General features: G+C 48.9%; 1 protein-coding gene across 5 annotated transcripts in view; it reads left to right on the top strand.

Annotated features, from left to right (window-relative positions):
• chchd6a (coiled-coil-helix-coiled-coil-helix domain containing 6a) overlaps window positions 1-16,330 on the top strand; it is a 52,524-nt gene extending 36,194 nt beyond the window's left edge. The window contains exon 9 of one of the 5 annotated variants that reach the window (XM_076984174.1): window positions 15,641-16,330. In XM_076984174.1, coding sequence (XP_076840289.1) covers window positions 15,641-15,664 — 24 coding nt within the window. In that variant the 3' untranslated portion in view covers window positions 15,665-16,330. Of the gene's footprint in view, window positions 1-6,240; window positions 6,735-15,640 lie in introns of those variants that run through there. The other 4 variants (XM_076984176.1, XM_076984172.1, XM_076984173.1 and 1 more) reach the window with 4 other exon arrangements.
• The last annotated feature ends 1,304 nt before the right edge of the window (window positions 16,331-17,634 follow it).

Below are 17,634 nucleotides of genomic sequence, written 5' to 3'. Positions count from 1 at the left end.
TTGAGGCAAAATGTTGCAGCATGTCCCCTCTGTCTCTGTCTCTACTGTCCACACCTTCACAACGTGTCCCCTCTGTCTCTACTGTCCACACCTTCACAACGTGTCCCCTCTCTCTCTACTGTCCACACCTTCACAACGTGTCCCCTCTCTCTCTACTGTCCACACCTTCACAACGTGTCCCCTCTCTCTCTACTGTCTACACCTTCACATCATGTCCTCTCTGTCTCTACCGTCCACACCTTCACATCATGTCCCTCAGTGGCTGGGGGATTAAACTTTGAAACCATGACAACTCCCTTTTCGGGAGGAGATGTCCAAGAGGGATTTCGGGGTCCGGGACGCCGTGCACAGGGGTGTGAGTGCAGCGTGATTGAGATCAGATTGAGCAAACCTCACCAAAGAGCCGATTAACAGTGAAGCACACGGCGGTCTCCGCTGCAGAAGTGTGTGTCTGCGAGGACGACGACCAGCCCTCGTGTGCGGCAGCCGTTCTTATCGAACCATTGTCCGCGTGGTACTATCGAACGAAACGAGGAACCCGATGGCACCATCTGCCTTTTCGCGTGATTAATACATGGTGCAGGAAACCGGGATCCTACCAGCCAGAAGATTGATGTGTGCGCAGACGATGCCGTTGTGTAGGGACAACTGATGGGACCAGAAATGCAGCATAATACTATTTGAAGCTTTAACAACACGTTACACGTTATGTATATTTGCGACTTTTGTGATAAGTTGGAACATATCCCATGTAACGGTGAACGAGTAGAAATGGCAAAAAGGCCACTCGTAAAAAATGTCGCCAGAAACGGAGTACAGTGGATTTTGTTTATTCGGAGTTCGCAGAAAAGAACCGTTAAGAGTCAGCTGTAGGAAAAATGAGCGTGATTAGCACGTAAACAGATGGATTTAACAGCAGTCGTCTCGTTTCTGATGCCATGTTGAATCTGGAAGTGTAACCAGTTGCACGGGCATTCTGCCTCATTCAGGCTTTATTTTTTAATCACCGAGCAATTAATTCAGCCGACTGGCCGCGGTGTCATCACACCTGACTTGTGGATAAAGGCAGCGCACGAGTCTGCAGGAAGAGCCCTGGGTGAGCGCGGAGGGGCTAGCCCGAGGCTAATCTCTCCGCAGCTTAATACTCTGTAATGTGCGCATGGTTAGGAGAGAGTTCTTACCGCCCAATTAAGTTTAGATGACAGACGCCCGTGATTGGCCAGCACTAATTAGGAGAGAGAGGAGTATCCAGTTAAGCAGGCCAATTATGCTCTCTTGGATTCCTCGCGTTGTTGGGATTTAAACTCGCTCTCTCCCAAGAACAGGGTGAATATCTGCATCCATTCTCGGATCCGAAAGGTTTATAATTTTGTCCTTTCGTTTTTTTGGCGTACTGATATATTGTCGTATTATATAATCATATCATGGAATGATAAATGTGAAGTATTGTAGTTTGCAGAGCCGGCCGGCGCTCTGGTGCGGGTGGTGAAGCAGCGGTTTTGTGCACGTGCGCCTCTGCGTGTTCTTTTGAGGTTAATGGGCCAGCATGCGTGAGTCTCCGGCTACGTACGGCAGTTTAATAATCCCTGCAGTTTGTTCAGATCCAGATCCATTTAGCCATTTCCACTGTGGGTTTTATGTCCGCTCCGTCCTTGCTGGTGCCGGCTTTGCGCTCGCGGGTGGAGACACTCTCACGGTAACGCCCTCACGGTAACGCCCTCACGGTAACGCCCTCACGGTAACGCCCTCACGGTAACGCTCTCACGGTAACGCTCTCACGCGTGCGCAGGCTCACCTTCCCCGGCCCTCCCCTTCCGAACCCCCAACCGGCCCAAATCTTCGGCCCAAAGTTCTGCTGTCTGTCAGTCCACACCTCACCAGTGTATTACGGCCGGATCCGCCTGGCTGAACACCTCAGCCGGCGGCTGTCTTAATGAGGACTGGAGACGTGATGCGTCCACACCTCGTTTGTTGGACGGAGACGCAGCCTGGCAGGTGAGGCGAACACTCGCATGGACTACTGGGAGCCCGACCTGCTGCGTGGGGCTGTCGCTAGGATTATAAACCCCCCCCCACACACACACACACACACACACACACACACACACGGTCAGCCTTCCTGTTGTACTTGGTCCGTGAAGACTTGCTTGTGTCTGTTTTGTCTTTGTACAGTAACAAGAGTTTGATGAGCAATCTGGCTGGAGAAACGAAAAAAGTGAAAAGCACAGGAGCGAATAAGCATCGTGCCGCCAGCGCTCCTCATTAAAACGAGGTTAAAAATCTGAGAGGAAATCCCAGAGGAGCGTTTTAATGACTGTTCATCCCAACTTGTCTGTATCTGTAAGGCCTGCCAAAGGAGCCACAAAAATGTCATGTTTCGTTCCATTAAAACTGTTCCTATTTTCAAAGTTGATTCTGGGTCAAATCAAACACGTGACGACGCCATCGTCGAACCGCGTGCGTGCCTAACCAGCAAAGTGGTCGTGTGTCCTTGTCCGTTTGAACCCGATGGCGTCTTAGGCGATCACGTAAGTCTCTTGATTGAATTCTGCTAATGACTGCCTGATTTTATTGAATCTCTTAGGAGGGCAGCTTGGCCTTCGTCCGCACCTACACGCTTCTTCATCTCCACTTTATGCACAGCCTTTGTTCACACAAACCAGTAGTACTTGAACTGTGTTTTCAGACTCTCCTGCTGCAGAGAAGGGGGGGGTCCTCTCTACACAGCTCTGAGACACCGTCGTAATGTGTCTCGAATGGACAGTGTCCTCTCTACACAGCTCTGAGACACCGTCGTAATGTGTCTCGAATGGACAGTGTCCTCTCTACACAGCTCTGAGACACCGTCGTAATGTGTCTCGAATGGACAGTGTCCTCTCTACACAGCTCTGAGACACCGTCGTAATGTGTCTCGAATGGACAGTGTCCTCTCTACACAGCTGTGAGACACCGTCGTAATGTGTCTCGAATGGACAGTGTCCTCTCTACACAGCTCTGAGACACCGTCGTAATGTGTCTCGAATGGACAGTGTCCTCTCTACACAGCTCTGAGACACCGTCGTAATGTGTCTCGAATGGACAGTGTCCTCTCTACACAGCTCTGAGACACCGTCGTAATGTGTCTCGAATGGACAGTGTCCTCTCTACACAGCTCTGAGACACCGTCGTAATGTGTCTCGAATGGACAGTGTCCTCTCTACACAGCTCTGAGTAGAGTCGGGGCTGCACAGTGATGAGACCCTCACCCCGCTCCTTCCTCCACCAGAGCCCTCGTTAGCTTCCATATGAAGAACCAGTTAGGAGAACTTTTTAATCAGTGGCTACAGCTCTGCTAGAGGCCAGTGAAGCGAATCTGCAGGCTCGAATCATTCCACTTATTCTAATGGAAATCCTGCAAGCCTCCGGATCGAGGTGAGCGCGCCCCTGACGGACCCGGGCGGCGGGATGGAACCGGCGCTGGGCTGCCCTGCTTTCTCACGCGTGCTTCAGAGGAGCGTGTTTGGACCGAGCGTCCTCCGAGACAGCCGGCGCCCAAGCTCTGCCTAGATGGCCTGCGTCGTGTGTGTTGAGATGAAGATCCCAGCTGTTGAGATGAAGACCCCAGCTGTTGAGATGAAGACCCCAGGGTGGTGGTGAGGTCTTGGAGAATGAAAAGGTGTTCCAGAGATCCTGGAGTCAAGCAGGATGTTTCTATCCAGTTGGTTCAACCTTTCTCTTATTTACTTGTCAAATGCTACGTTTCTGCAAATCCTTATCAGCCTCGGCTTCTCTCTCTCTGTATATACACATCTGCCTGCTCTCTCTCTCTCTCTCTCTCTCTCTCTCTCTCTCTCTCTCTCTCTCTCTCTCTCTCTCTCTCTCTGTATATACACATCTGCCTGCTCTCTCTCTCTCTCTCTCTCTCTCGCTGGTCTGAGATGTCTGCGTTTCTGCTCGGCGGAGACGGCGCTACACAGTACCGTTATTGATTTCATTTTCATATTGTTACAGGCCTGCAGTTGTAAACAGCCTTGCCCTCCTTTCAAAAGTGAATTGATCCATGCTCTGTCGGCGTTAAAAGAAACCAATCAAAGCCTCACCATTATCTTCTTTTTGAGGCAGCTTTCATCCCTCTATCTCTCCCTTTTGTGTTCTTAAATAATGGCGCTCACAATGGCAAATAACATCTAGCATAATGGCGAGTTTGTTGCCGGCGCAGATTTGAAAAGTTTTCTCAAAGTGGCCCTGCTGAAGTGGCAGGAGCTTAAAGCAGACTTATTGTTCAAGCAACACATTTACACAATATAGTACATCAGGAAAATTATCTTGTTTGTGGTAATGGCACAAAAAGCTTCGGGTGGCGACTCGGTTTGCATAGAGAAAAGGCCTTGAAAGGAGTGGTGGTGGTGGGGGGGGGGGGGGTGTTATGTCACGTTTCACTGTGCGGTCTGGTCACTGGAGGGGGTGGTGGTGTTGGGGGTCAGAGCGAGTCTTGCGGTATTTATGGATCCTGAAGTGGTCCCTGGCCCTGCAGGTCTGTGCAGACGATCATGATTATGGATCACAGCACTGTACTGTGCACTCATTCCTGCATGTGCAAAGCCGCTGTTTTAAATTAGACGCGATCGAAATCTGTTATTAAGCACACAACTTTGATTTTTGTCCCTGACCATTCCTTAAAGGTGTTTTAAAGGTGTTCTATAAGCGCTGTGTGTAGAGGTGACCGGTTCCTTATGGGTTTGCTTTGAGACTGATCACTCCGGGACGAAGGTTTTAATGGGTCTGTAGGTTCTGTGTTCAGTCGGCTTTCTCCGTTTGGGCCGAGTTGATTATTTAAACATTTCTATTCTTGGTCTCACGAGATTAATTCTGGCTTTCTCTCACATCCTCTCGCTCTCTTTAATGAGTCTTTTGTGGTGTTGGTTCCTGTAGAATGTCGTTGTGTATATGGAGCGTCAAATTAACTTTTAGAAACTCATTTCAAGTCCACACTCAGATCCAGGTCTGTTCTCCGTACCTGTGTCCGTATTTTCTTCAATGGGGCTTTATGTTGGAGATGTTGGACGTGCAGCAGACCAACTGTTATGTGTTGGTGCGTTTCCACCCTCCAGATGCAGCGGCCCAGTCCGATTGTGAACAGGCGCAGGAGAAGCACTCTGCCGTATTGTTGCCTCGCGGTTGATAATTCCCCCAGTAATCACGGCGTCTGGGCTTTTCCTGCCGTGGTTCGTCTGCGCGGCCTCCTTTCAGTCCCACCCGCACCATTGTCCTCCCTTTTCTCCGGCTCTTTAACCGGCCCATCGAGCGAGACGCCCAGGCTCCGCCCCCAACTCGCACCTCGGTGAAAGGCGGCGGACACAAAGTGGCAGAGCGCCCGCGTTCTTCCTCGCCACCGCGGCCCGCTTCGGAGTAGCGCCGGCTAGCCTCATCTCCGATATCGGCAGACCCCGATACCTTTCACTCGGACGGACATTGTTCCGTTTAAAACGGCTTCAATTCTGGAAGCATGCTGTATAGAGCCCCCCCCAACACACACACACACACACACACACACTTTATTATTTCTTTATTCCTGAAGCGCTGTGATGGATTTCACAGTGCAGTGCTGAGCTGGAAGGTGGGGGCTTCTTTTCACCGTCCTCCTCCCCGGCTGAGATGAAAGTACCCTTGCCCTCCTCACTCTTTTATTTATTTATTTCCCACCCCGCGGGCGGTGCTTTGTTGCCCTGGAGCGTCCTGTGTGCCGGGTCCCGTTTGGCAGGCGAACAAGGCAGTTGCCCGCGCTCCAACTGGCCTCCCAACCGCCGGGCCCTGCTTCCCATCAGACGGAACGTGCGAGGGACACCGGCGTATTGTTTGTCCTTTCCGGGCTGCCGTCCACGGAGGCGGGCGGCTTCGACCGGCCGCTTCCTCCACACTCATGATCGCGCGCTACGTTAGCCGTGGAGAACAGACACTCCCTTTCACTTTCCTTGGGTGTTGGTGCTACCTTTCAGCTCCGTCTCCTAACAGAACCACGTGTCTTCCAACTAAAGTGGAGGCCTCCATCACGCAGACGTCCCCCACCCCCACCTTCCTCTTCACCTCCACCTTCCTCTTCTCCTCCACCCTTCTTCCCATCAGCGCTTGACGTGTGTGTGTGTGTGTGTGTGTGTGTGTGTGTGTGTGTGTGTGTGTGTGTGTGTGTGTGTGTGTGTGTGCGCGCGCGCTCGTGAGCACAGATTGCCTGCCAACTATCTGATAAGAGGTTTTCCAATTCAGCAGAGTTCCAGCCCAAGAGCACAGACCTGGTCCTTATGAACCGTGTTTCTTCCAAAGCTGTCTATAAACACAAGAGTTGGACCGGCTCCAGGCTCTCCCAGGACCATAAAACACAAGGCAATGATGAATCTGCATGTTAGCAGAGGAGGGGAGATCACAGACGGAAATCACAGCCTCTGCACTGCACTGATACCCCAATATCAAAATGAATGACAGTGGGTGATGTTTTAATATTACCATGTACATAAATGTATATGAAGTGTTCAGAGGCACGTTGCTTGCACAGCTGATGAAGGACCTCTGTCTGTTTTTTTTCTGGAGACTTCACCGTGTTTCTCTGCAGCTTTGACCACCTCTATATCTTTTACTGCAACACTGCAGATACGCCGTAGAATCTACAGATGTATAATTTCACGAAGCATCTTTGCAGAAATTTGTGTCCAGATCCTATATGATGATCAGTTATGTGGTTGTATACAGTTATGTATTTGTCTGTGGTTGAATTTAGATAAATTGGTTGATGATAAATTCCCTGGAATGCTTGGATTACAGCTGTGTACAATATATCAATGTGGTTATATATATATATATATATATATATATATATATATATATATATATATATATATATATATATATATATATATATATATATATATATATATCGCAAATACACTTTTACAAATACCTGAATGCACACAGTCACAGGTGTATGTATTAAGACATATTCATATTTTTTACCCTGTGTGAATTCAGTGCGTTCAACTTTAGGTGCAGTATTTCCAACATCCAGTAGGTGGCACCTCAAAAAATATAAACCAGCGACAGTCAAGACATTCATGTAGGAAATACTGTGGAAAGCATTGGTGGTTCTCTGGAATTCATCCTTTAGTTTTCTCTGTATTGGGTACAGTACATTTAGTCCATGGGTTAAAGTTCTCCGTCACTACGACGGATTTCCGTCATTTGATTTTTTGGGGGGAAAATTCCGTCAAATCATAATAAACCACACACGCGCGTGTTCTGTTTTGTGGCCGAAATATGATCCTGTCACTGGCGCTCATCAGCGCTGGATGGATGACGGCTGTGTCATTTGATTGACTTGCGGGTCATTGCGCATTGAACAGTTCTCTTGTATTACGTTAACAAATACGAGCCTCTTGTAATTCCAGGACGAAACATGAGAGAACGTGAAGACGTGAAGATTGGGCATTTTGAAATACCACCATTAAATAATGTGATAAAAAAGCGAATTATTTAGAATCATTTCGAGTACATGTATAACTATTTAACTTTATTAAGATTAACGTGCTGGGAAATATTGAAATGGACCTTGAAAGTGACGTATAAGTGCTTGAATTTCACCTTGTAAATGTGTATGAACTCCGCAAATATGACTTCACCGCCGTCATCCAACCAGCGCTGATGAGCGCCAGTGAGAGAATCATATATATGTATATAATCGCGCGCCGAAAATGACGCAATCGCGGTAGCTCCACCCGTGCGCGAGAGCCTCGCGCGCTGGCGATTCGCGAGGTCGTGCACCTCTCGAATTTTGTAACTTCGCACGCGCCGCGCTTCAACGCAATGAACTAATCATTAAGTATTCATTTGTTCATTCATTTTGAATATTATAATGTCATGTCCATACTATAAAGTGACTACATTTAAATTTTTATTTGAATTTGTAGTGAAATCTAGAAGTTATGGTTATTTATACTGAAGAATCTCTCCACCGATGACATACATTTCTTCATTTAGCTTTAATACAGTCTGAGAAAATAGGCGCATTTCTTCCATTTAAAATGTTAACTTTTTTATTTCTAAACCAATTTAACATGGATGGTGTTGTTCTGTTTGTATTTAAAAGCTCTATCCAGTGGTGTGATTTAATTTGCCATTTTTGGATATTTAATTTTTTTGTAACATACCTACTTAAATCAGGTAATCTTACGGCAAACAAGAGAGCTTCATACCTTTTAAAACTCACCAGGATTCACTAAATTTGACTTGATCTTTAAATAATTTTATGGAAGAGGACCCCCAGATAACTTATATCTAGACATATATAGAGACATTTATGTACATTTATTGCTCAGGTGTTGCATTTTGCTGCTTCATAGATTCTTTCTTCTCTCCTTACACAGGCTGTTTAGATAAATATACAAGGCCTTGTCCCAACTACACCACATTGTGAGTAATTGCTGGCATTGTCTTTTGCCAGGACAAATTTTCAGTCAAATGAAGATTTCTTGCTTTAACCCATGATTTAGTCTTACCGTTGATTATTGCTCTGTTATTGTTTGTTCATATATTACAGTTAATAACCATAATGAGTATTCATGGACAACATTTGCCTTATTAAAATGAGTTTGTACAACAGACATTTAGGATTCATATGGTATAGTGATGCCTGTATCGTGATGCATATCGTATCGTCACGCTCCTGACAATGCTGAGCACGTTTTGAAGACCCTGTGAAAGAAGACCAGTGTCCGCTGCAGATATAACTTCATAAAAAGACAATGATGGCATTTTTGAGATCCTGGTGACGATAGTGGAACGACAGATTTGTGGAAAGGAACCGGAGATCCTTTGGGGAAGTCCCTTTGAACAGGAAGCTTTTTGTTCAGAATGGCAGAGGGGTCAGAGGTCATGCATATATTTTTTCCTCATTTCAGTGTCTTGTCACTTTGAACATGATCTAGAGGCAAAAGGTTGCAGGGACTGTCTGACCCCTTGGAAAGAAAACACCAGGGAAGAACCTGTGTGTGTGTGTGTGTGTGTGTGTGTGTGTGTGTGGGTGTGTCTGTGTGCACGCACTTGAGTGTGTGTGTGCGTGTGTGCATGCATGAGTGTGTGATCCCTTCCTAATAAAGGGAGTTTTCAGTTTGGTCTGCATCACACATGTTTGCAGGATCTCAAGAGAGCAATCAGCTGTAATGTGCGAGTGTGGTGATGTACCTCCTCTAACCTCCTGTTCTTTGCTGTAGTGCAGTATTGATCTCCCTGCTGTGAGCCGGGCTGACTCTCCACGTACTCTCTGGGTTTTGTCTTCATTGAGGCACAATGACGGCTCTGCATCATATTATTGTCTTGGTGACCTTGGGACGTGTGTGTGTCAGTCTCCTGTCCCCACACACCTTGGGCTGCGGGAGGAGGAGTGTCTCCACAACCAGCATTTCAACATTCCTGTAAGCGAGGTGTCGGGAGGTGCTGATCGCTTCGTGGAAATTGTCATTGTAATAAGAGCCCGAAGCACAGCCGGTAATGATGACTTCACGCGTTGACGAGGACGCCACGCGTTGACGAGGACGCCACGCGTTAACGAGGACGATCCCGCGTTAACGAGGACGATCCCGCGTTAACGAGGACGATCCCGCGTTAACGAGGACCCCACGCGTTAACGAGGACCCCACGCGTTGACGAGGACCCCACGCGTTAACGAGGACCCCACACGTTCACATATTTATGTAATATGTTATGTTTTTATATATATATATACACATACACATGCATAGTCATACACATAAGTATATAAATTTCTTTCCATAGAGTATTTTTTTTCCAGAGTGTATTCATATTCTGTAAATGTTACTGTTTTGGTGTGTACCTTACCTATAGAGTAGACACGCAGCCAATTTTCATTTAAGCATTTTTTGTTTCTTTCAAATGTGAGTTGTTAGCATATTTCGCCATAATACTAAAACCACTGATTTGTGAATTGCCAAGCACAACGGCCTTGCCATGTGTAGTAAAGCATGTTGACAAGTTTATTATTTTACCACGGTTCACTTGGAAACGTAAAGTGCTGAATACATAACGGAGTAGTGTCATGTCCGCCAGTAATGTCAAACATTCTGGTTATTAAGGATCGTTGTTTCTGTTTATCTTACAGCCGTACAGCGACGACCTTCAATTTTTGCCTTTATTTGGAAGTAGAGAAACGTAATTTGGAGAATCCACCCGGCCAGAGGCAGACCCAACACACCCCCTCCCCACCCAACACACTCCCTCCCCACCCCACACCCCCCACACACTCCCACACCCCCCACACACTCCCACACCCCCTACAAACTCCCTCCCCACCCAACACACTCCCTCCCCACCTCCACACACACTCCCTCCCCACCCCCCACACACCCTCACCACCCCACACACTCCCACACCCCCCACACACTCCCTCACCACCCCACACACTCCCACACCCCCCACACACTCCCTCACCACCCCACACACTCCCACACCCCCCACACATTCCCACACCCCCCACACACTCCCTCCCCACCCCACACACACTCCCACCCCCCACACACCCTCACCACCCCACACACTCCCACACCCCCCACACACTCCCTCACCACCCCACACACTCCCACACCCCCCACACACTCCCTCACCACCCCCCACACACCCTCACCACCCCACACACTCCCACACCCCCCACACACTCCCTCCCCACCCCACACACACTCCCACACCCCCCACAAACTCCCTCCCCACCCCTCACACACTCCCACACCCCCCACAAACTCCCTCCCCACCCCTCACACACTCCCACACCCCCCACAAACTCCCTCCCCACCCCTCACACACTCCCACACCCCCCACAAACTCCCTCCCCACCCAACACACCCCCTCCCCACCCAACACACTCCCTCCCCACCCCACACCCCCCACACACTCCCTCCCCACCCCACACCCCCCACACACTCCCTCCCCACCCCACACCCCCCACACACTCCCACACCCCCTACAAACTCCCTCCCCACCCCACACCCCCCACACACTCCCACACCCCCTACAAACTCCCACACCCCCTACAAACTCCCTCCCCACCCAACACACTCCCTCCCCACCCCACACCCCCCACACACTCCCTCCCCACCCCACACACACTCCCTCCCCACCCCCCACACACCCTCACCACCCCACACACTCCCACACCCCCCACACACTCCCTCCCCACCCCACACCCCCCACACACTCCCTCCCCACCCCACACCCCCCACACACTCCCTCCCCACCCCACACCCCCCACACACTCCCTCCCCACCCCACACCCCCCACACACTCCCTCCCCACCCCACACCCCACACACACTCCCTCCCCACCCCACACCCCACACACACTCCCACACCCCCCACAAACTCCCTCCCCACCCCTCACACTCCCTCCCCACCTCCACACACACTCTCCCCACCATAGAACTGTTCAGCCCTGCTCAAGATCTTCAAATCGGATTTTATGAGGAGACCCTATAAATAGTTTCATCCGGGGTTATGAACTACACACATGACAGGGATTACAGGGCAAACCAAATAATTTGTGCCGCAGAAAAGATACGATTATGGATTATTAGCATCGTCCGTAGCAAGCTGTGGGATATGTGTAATAATTATTGCTAATTTCTTATCAGGATTACCATCATTAGAAAGACGTTGTGACTCAACTGCTCCAGGCTGTGGTCTGTTTAACGCATCGTGTGTTAGCTTCCATTTAACCCTTCAACAGTGGTCAGGCTGGTACCTGCTGGATCGTTTTGGCCGACGGGTGATTCTATTGTCCCAGTAGTGGCACGTAAAGCCACCTACTACCACGTCTGTGTTGGTCATGTCTGTAGTAATGTTGTCTGTTAATGCCACGTTTTGGTATTGAGTAATATTATTGTTAATATTGGTATTGTTGGTTGTGGTCAGAAAATGCCCAATGATTAATGGTAAAGAGGGGGATGATGAATAGTGCATTGGCATCAGGAGGTCCGTCTACCTCATAAACCATGTGGGCGCAAAGTGTGTGTGATTTTAATTTAAATTTCATGAGTGTTAAACCTTGTAATATGCAGATATCCGGTAAGAGATGGGTAATATGATTGGCCAAGAAGCCACTAATTAATCACTAGACACTCCTATTAGTATTCCACTTGAGCCAACCCATTTGTGCCCAGCGTACATGCATAACGAAGAAAGCTTGCAAGTGCCTTTATTAAAGTAACAGTGATTGGGGAGGTCGTTGAGTGCCTAACGAACACAGCCTCCTGTGCAGAGTGCTTCTGCACGCGTGTGCTTGGCTCGGAGCGTGTCGACAGCGCCGATGACCCGTCTTTACTGAAAAAAGACGAAGCATGTCGTTCTGTCTCATTCTTCCTTATGAACGCCTGCGTGTGTGTTAGTGCATGCGTGTGTGTGTGTGTGTGTCATGCTGGTGTTGAGGTGGCAGCCATTGATTTTGCTGCTGCCTGATGTCTCGGTGCTCGAGCTCTCTCCGAGTGTCCCAGCCTTCCACTGCTCTCTCTTGCTGCCGCTCAATATCCCACACCGCCTCGGCTCAATGGTGCCGGAGTTACTCAGGTACCAGTGCTCGGCCCCCAGCAATTATCCCTGTAACCCACCGTTACTCCAGACCTTTCTCCAGCTGCGAACCCCCCCTCATGCCTGATCTATGAGCCCCTCAGCCCAGTAATTGTTATTTGAATCCCCCCGATCTGCGGGCGAGGCGGCATTTTCGACGCACCTCACCTCCGTGAATGAGGCTGAAATCAATGCCGTGCCAAGACGCCGCTGCGTTGGTGGGGCTCGCGGTGCCCACGTTCCGTGCGCCTTCCGAGGCGACCGCTGCGTGCGCTCTGTGACGCGGGGGCTTTGCGCGGCGAACAGAAAGCCGCTCGCTCAAATGCAGCGGGTACATTGTGCGTCTCGTGCTTGTAGGTCCGTGCCTCTTGCGCGCTGGTTTGGCTCGAGAGCGACCCCCACGATGACCTGAACGTCTCGTATTGTGCTCACGCATGGGCCGTGCGCAGTAATGGGAGTCGCCGATGTTTTTTCCTTTAGCTGGTCGAGTCGCCTCCGCTGCTACAGCAGAAATAGCGTTCTAGGACGGACAAGGTCACGTCTCCTCTGATTCATACGAGCTCGGATGCCGCGTCTTGTTGAATCGCTCACATGTAATTGGTGAGAACTTCAACGCACTTGGAGGTAAACTCTGTTACCATGTGAAGGCCTTATTGAAACAGAGTGACAGCAACTCTATGTGCTTTCTCTTATGGTAACACAAACACCACAGGTGGCATCTGGGATTTGATCAAACAGACTCTCTCTCTCTGTGAGTGGATGCACCTCTGTGTGCCTGCAGGAGGGGGGGGGGGCATTTATTTTGGTATTACAGCTTGAAAATAAATTTGAAATCTGAAAAGCGGTCCCACATCACAGGATCTGTCCCGCGTCCTGCTGTGCCGACCCGGGTCTTCCGCTTTCCTTCAGCTGATGCAGACGTTTGTTTACGTCTCGCTCTGAACTCGGGAGACGCTGTTCCTTCCATCCGCCTTCACCCCTCCTGATTTTCTCCTCTTCCCTCCCCCCTTTCCATCGCCTGTCCTCTCTGGCACTCACCCCTCCAGGACGGAAGAGCGACCAGTGAATAGCAGTAATTAAGGGCTGTGACCTTTAGTGGGTGATGATTACCCTGCGAGAGGACGTCCTCCCCGTCTCTGGCTCTGGTGGCCGTCCACACACAGCCCGGAGACTCTGGATCTTTGTTCATTCTGGTTCATGAACCTCCCCGAGTCCTCCTGAGTTAGGTCTGCCACTTAGCACTGGCTTTTCACACACTCTCTCACACACTCACACGCACTCTCTGCGACTCTTCAGCTCCGCTTTACATTACCTTTACTTATCGGAAATTACGTTCCATTCGCGTCTATTCAGTTCAACTCTATTATTTTCTATTGTGCTCTGTTCTGTTGTGTTAATTTGGTTTGCCTGAATGATGTGTGGCCGTTTCAGAACCGAGTCTCCGTCGGCGCGTGTTAAAAGGTCAAATCACTCGACGGCGCCTTGCTTCTGGCCTGCATGTTATCCTTACAGTTTGGCTGGATCCAGGCGTGGACAGGCTGGACAGGGGTTCACAGGGGTTCACAGCATGTGTGGATTCCTCAGGAAGTGATTGAACACTGATCTGATTCTAGTGCTCACTGACTCTCACCACCACCGCAGTGCTTTTGATAGAATTGAAGTCTTTGTTTGGATGAGGAGTCTGTCCGAAAGAAGAAACCCTTGATGTTCGACCTTTGGACAATATCCACAACGGTGCTGTTTCGCTGGGAGTTGGGGGCGTTTCTAGTCCAAGTCTACTTGTTGTACTAGGGTGCACACACACACACACACACACTAAGGTCTGAATCAACCAGACCCTCTGTTCGTCAGGGACAGAAGTGTATGTGTGTGTGTGTGTGTGTGTGTGTGTGTGTGTGTGTGTGTGTGTGTGTGTGTGTGTGCGCGCGCGTGCGTGCGTGTGTGTGTGTGTTTTATAATAAAGTCCCACCCACTCCTCTCTTTCTCTCAGTCACACTGAGCCATGAAGCAACACATGTAGTTATGTAGTTTTATTCTTGCGCCCTTGCAAAGCTTGCAACATGAAGAAGTTGCTAATTACATTTCTTACTGCACTAGTCTGTGGTACCTATCTAATATTGGCCACTGTTGCTAACATAACTAATGCCTTTGCTAACTGAAGCAGCTAACGCCTTCAGTGGTCTAATATGGGTTTTTGGTAAGTTAAATGGTTGTGTGGCTAGCCTTCAGATGTAGGCGTTATCATTATCTTGGCTTCTGCGTGGCTGCCTTGCTTTGAAATACCAGCGTAGGTCTGTTTCTACAGCGAGCGCCCTGCAGCGAGCAGAGAAACGGGACGAAACCGGCTGACTCACAAGCCGCCCAAGCGTCTGGGAAGGTGCAGGGGCATTGTGGGAAATCTTGCCCGAGCGTTTGGGAAGACGCAGGGCTGTTACGGGAAACAAGACACCTGTAGTGAATTTGTTTGGTGCTGTGGTTTGTGCTGTGCCATTTTGCAGAAGAGTCCAGTTTAAACATAAAGCGTTCTGGCTTCCTGACTGACGTTTAATCCCTCATGATTCTAGCCCCATTACATTCCCCAGTGATTCACCAGTTGATGGGTGAGCAAGCAGACCTTCAGATTTGTTACTAAGCGCAGACACGTTGCAAAACTTGGAAGGGGCAGAAGACCAAACGTGTCAACATCCATGTATCTTCAAAGTGTAAAATATTTAATTTAGTCTTTAGTGATACCCATAGACAAAGTCATTTATTTTTACCACAGTAAGTGCTGGTCTATGTGATTGAATAGACCCAATCTGAAAGAAAAAAATACAATTTTATAATGATTTAATGACAGCTGTTTAATGATATGACGTACTTTAATCATTATCGCTTGTACTGTGGTATGAAACCTGTTTTCATGTGAATAATTTTAGTTCGCATCAGACTTAAAATTTGATTAAAAGGAAATCTTGTCCACTCTCTCTCTCTCTCTCTCTCTCTCTCTCTCTCTCTCTCTCTCTCTCTCTCTCTCTCTCTCTCTCTCTCTCTCTCTCTCTCTCTCTCAGGATCTTCTGGTGAATCGAGGATGAGGAGTGGCCCCCTCCGTGTGCACCACTCAGACATCACTTCCTCACCTCCTCTTACCATTTAATTGTACATTTTGATGTTGCTCTATTGTGTGTGTGCCACGTCTGATGGGGCGTAACGAGCACCTTCACCTGTTCGGAGGCTGACAGCGGGCCTTTGAAAATGCACTGCTTGAATTTTCTAAGTGTGGACTCAGGACATTTATTTATCAGGATTGTATTTACTCCGTTATACCTTTAAATCTGCCCATACATTGTCGTCTGCCTGAAGCTTGCTCTGACGGTGTCTTTTGTAAGATGCAATTGGAATTTCAGCCGAAGCCGTTGTGTGTAACGCGCAGCGCAGCGGTGGACGGAGCGCGAGGAACGGAGGGGAAGACGTCTTCTGCGCTCCCCAGAAACCCTGTGATATTCAGCTGAGAATGTTAAGCGTTCAGTTTAATATTTTAATAACTTCACAGGCGTCTGCTGGGCCTTAGGCTACCACTGCGCTGGACTGCTCAAAGAAGAAAGTTGTTTGGTTTTGACAGAAAGCCAAGCTGTGAATGTCAGTCCAGTACTGTAGCTTTCCAACATCAGTCACTTGTGAGCAGTAAATGCTAATGTCCAAACCCGTGTTAGGTCACCGGAACTTAAGAAAGACGAGCTTAATGAAGACACTCAATTGCAGTAGTCTGGTCTGTGTTCTTATTGGTCCTCTGTGTACCCACAACTATACAGGTAAGGCCTTGAGTCCCTGGGTAATAGAGTTAATTCAGTATTAAGCACTGGAGAACATCCCGCACACTTTCAGTGTTCAGCATTTTAAAGTTCCTAACTGTGCCCTAATTTTACACTATCATAACTCTGTACAGTAAACTGTTACATCACCAAGCCCTTAAATTATTATTACCGCTCAAGCCATTATTTAGGAAAATGGTGTAGTAAAATGAAGCATCGTAAACAGTACAAAAATGATATTGGCTCCAGCAATCTAAACGCACGTGAATGTGTGTCCTCATGTCCTACTGCTCCTGCTCCTTAAACCATTTATCCTGCTTCAGTTTAATCTGGTCTTTAGTCTCTTCTGTTCTGCTGCGTGGAATGTGAGAATAGGACCATCGTAGATGATCAATCTCAATCCCACCATCATATCCTGTTATGTTGCTGATTGCTGTGAATATAGCCAGTTTTTGTAAATATAAACTGATCCTGTACACGGCAAAGAAGGAGTTGAAGTGATGATTGATCTGCAACCACTACCATGATGTGTGTGTTGCACACACCTGCTCGCGCACACACACACACACACACACACATGCACACATCCACAATTTATTGCTTTTGACATAGTGGGGGCTCCTGAGTGGGTGGAGGCAATTACAGTTAGACAGCATCTCACACACACAACCCTCAATTATCCAGCTCACACACACACATCCAAGTATTCACCGAAGCTTTGGAGATCACACCCTCACACACTTTTTGGTGTGTGTCACAGAATAGACAACCCTCCGTCAGGCTTAATAAGGTCCGCGAGCTCTCGGGACCAACTTGGCGATGACCTTGTTAAGGATAGAGTATAGTGGTGTGTGTGTGTGTGTGTGTGTGTGTGTGTGTGTGTGTGTGTGAGGGAGAGAGATCTGTCATCATTCCACAGATGTGTTAGGAATGACACATTGCTTTGAATTTGTCTGCTAGAAGCAGCAGTGAGTGTTTGAAGGCTCGAGGCGGTGTGCCACTCTGCGCTCGGGCTTTGTGTTTGCTAGCGCTCTCCCCCAACTCATTTCAAACGCCGTCAACACACACCGAGACACCGGCCTTTCTTCCCGCCGGTTGAAACACCACGTGCGTACGTGGACGTCTCCGTCCGACCGTCCACGTGAGTCCGCGTGAGCCGGGAGCGAGACTAGTGCACGTTCAGTCAGGCGCGACCCCCGGGGTGAGGAAGGAGCTCTGACAGCAGGGGTCAGGGCAGGGCGTGTGGGGGTCAG

Source organism: Brachyhypopomus gauderio, chromosome 21 (genome assembly GCF_052324685.1).
Source record: "Brachyhypopomus gauderio isolate BG-103 chromosome 21, BGAUD_0.2, whole genome shotgun sequence".
Classification (NCBI taxonomy): domain Eukaryota; kingdom Metazoa; phylum Chordata; class Actinopteri; order Gymnotiformes; family Hypopomidae; genus Brachyhypopomus; species Brachyhypopomus gauderio.
Note: the sequence above shows the minus strand (reverse complement) of the source record. Positions and strands in the feature narration are given on the sequence as shown.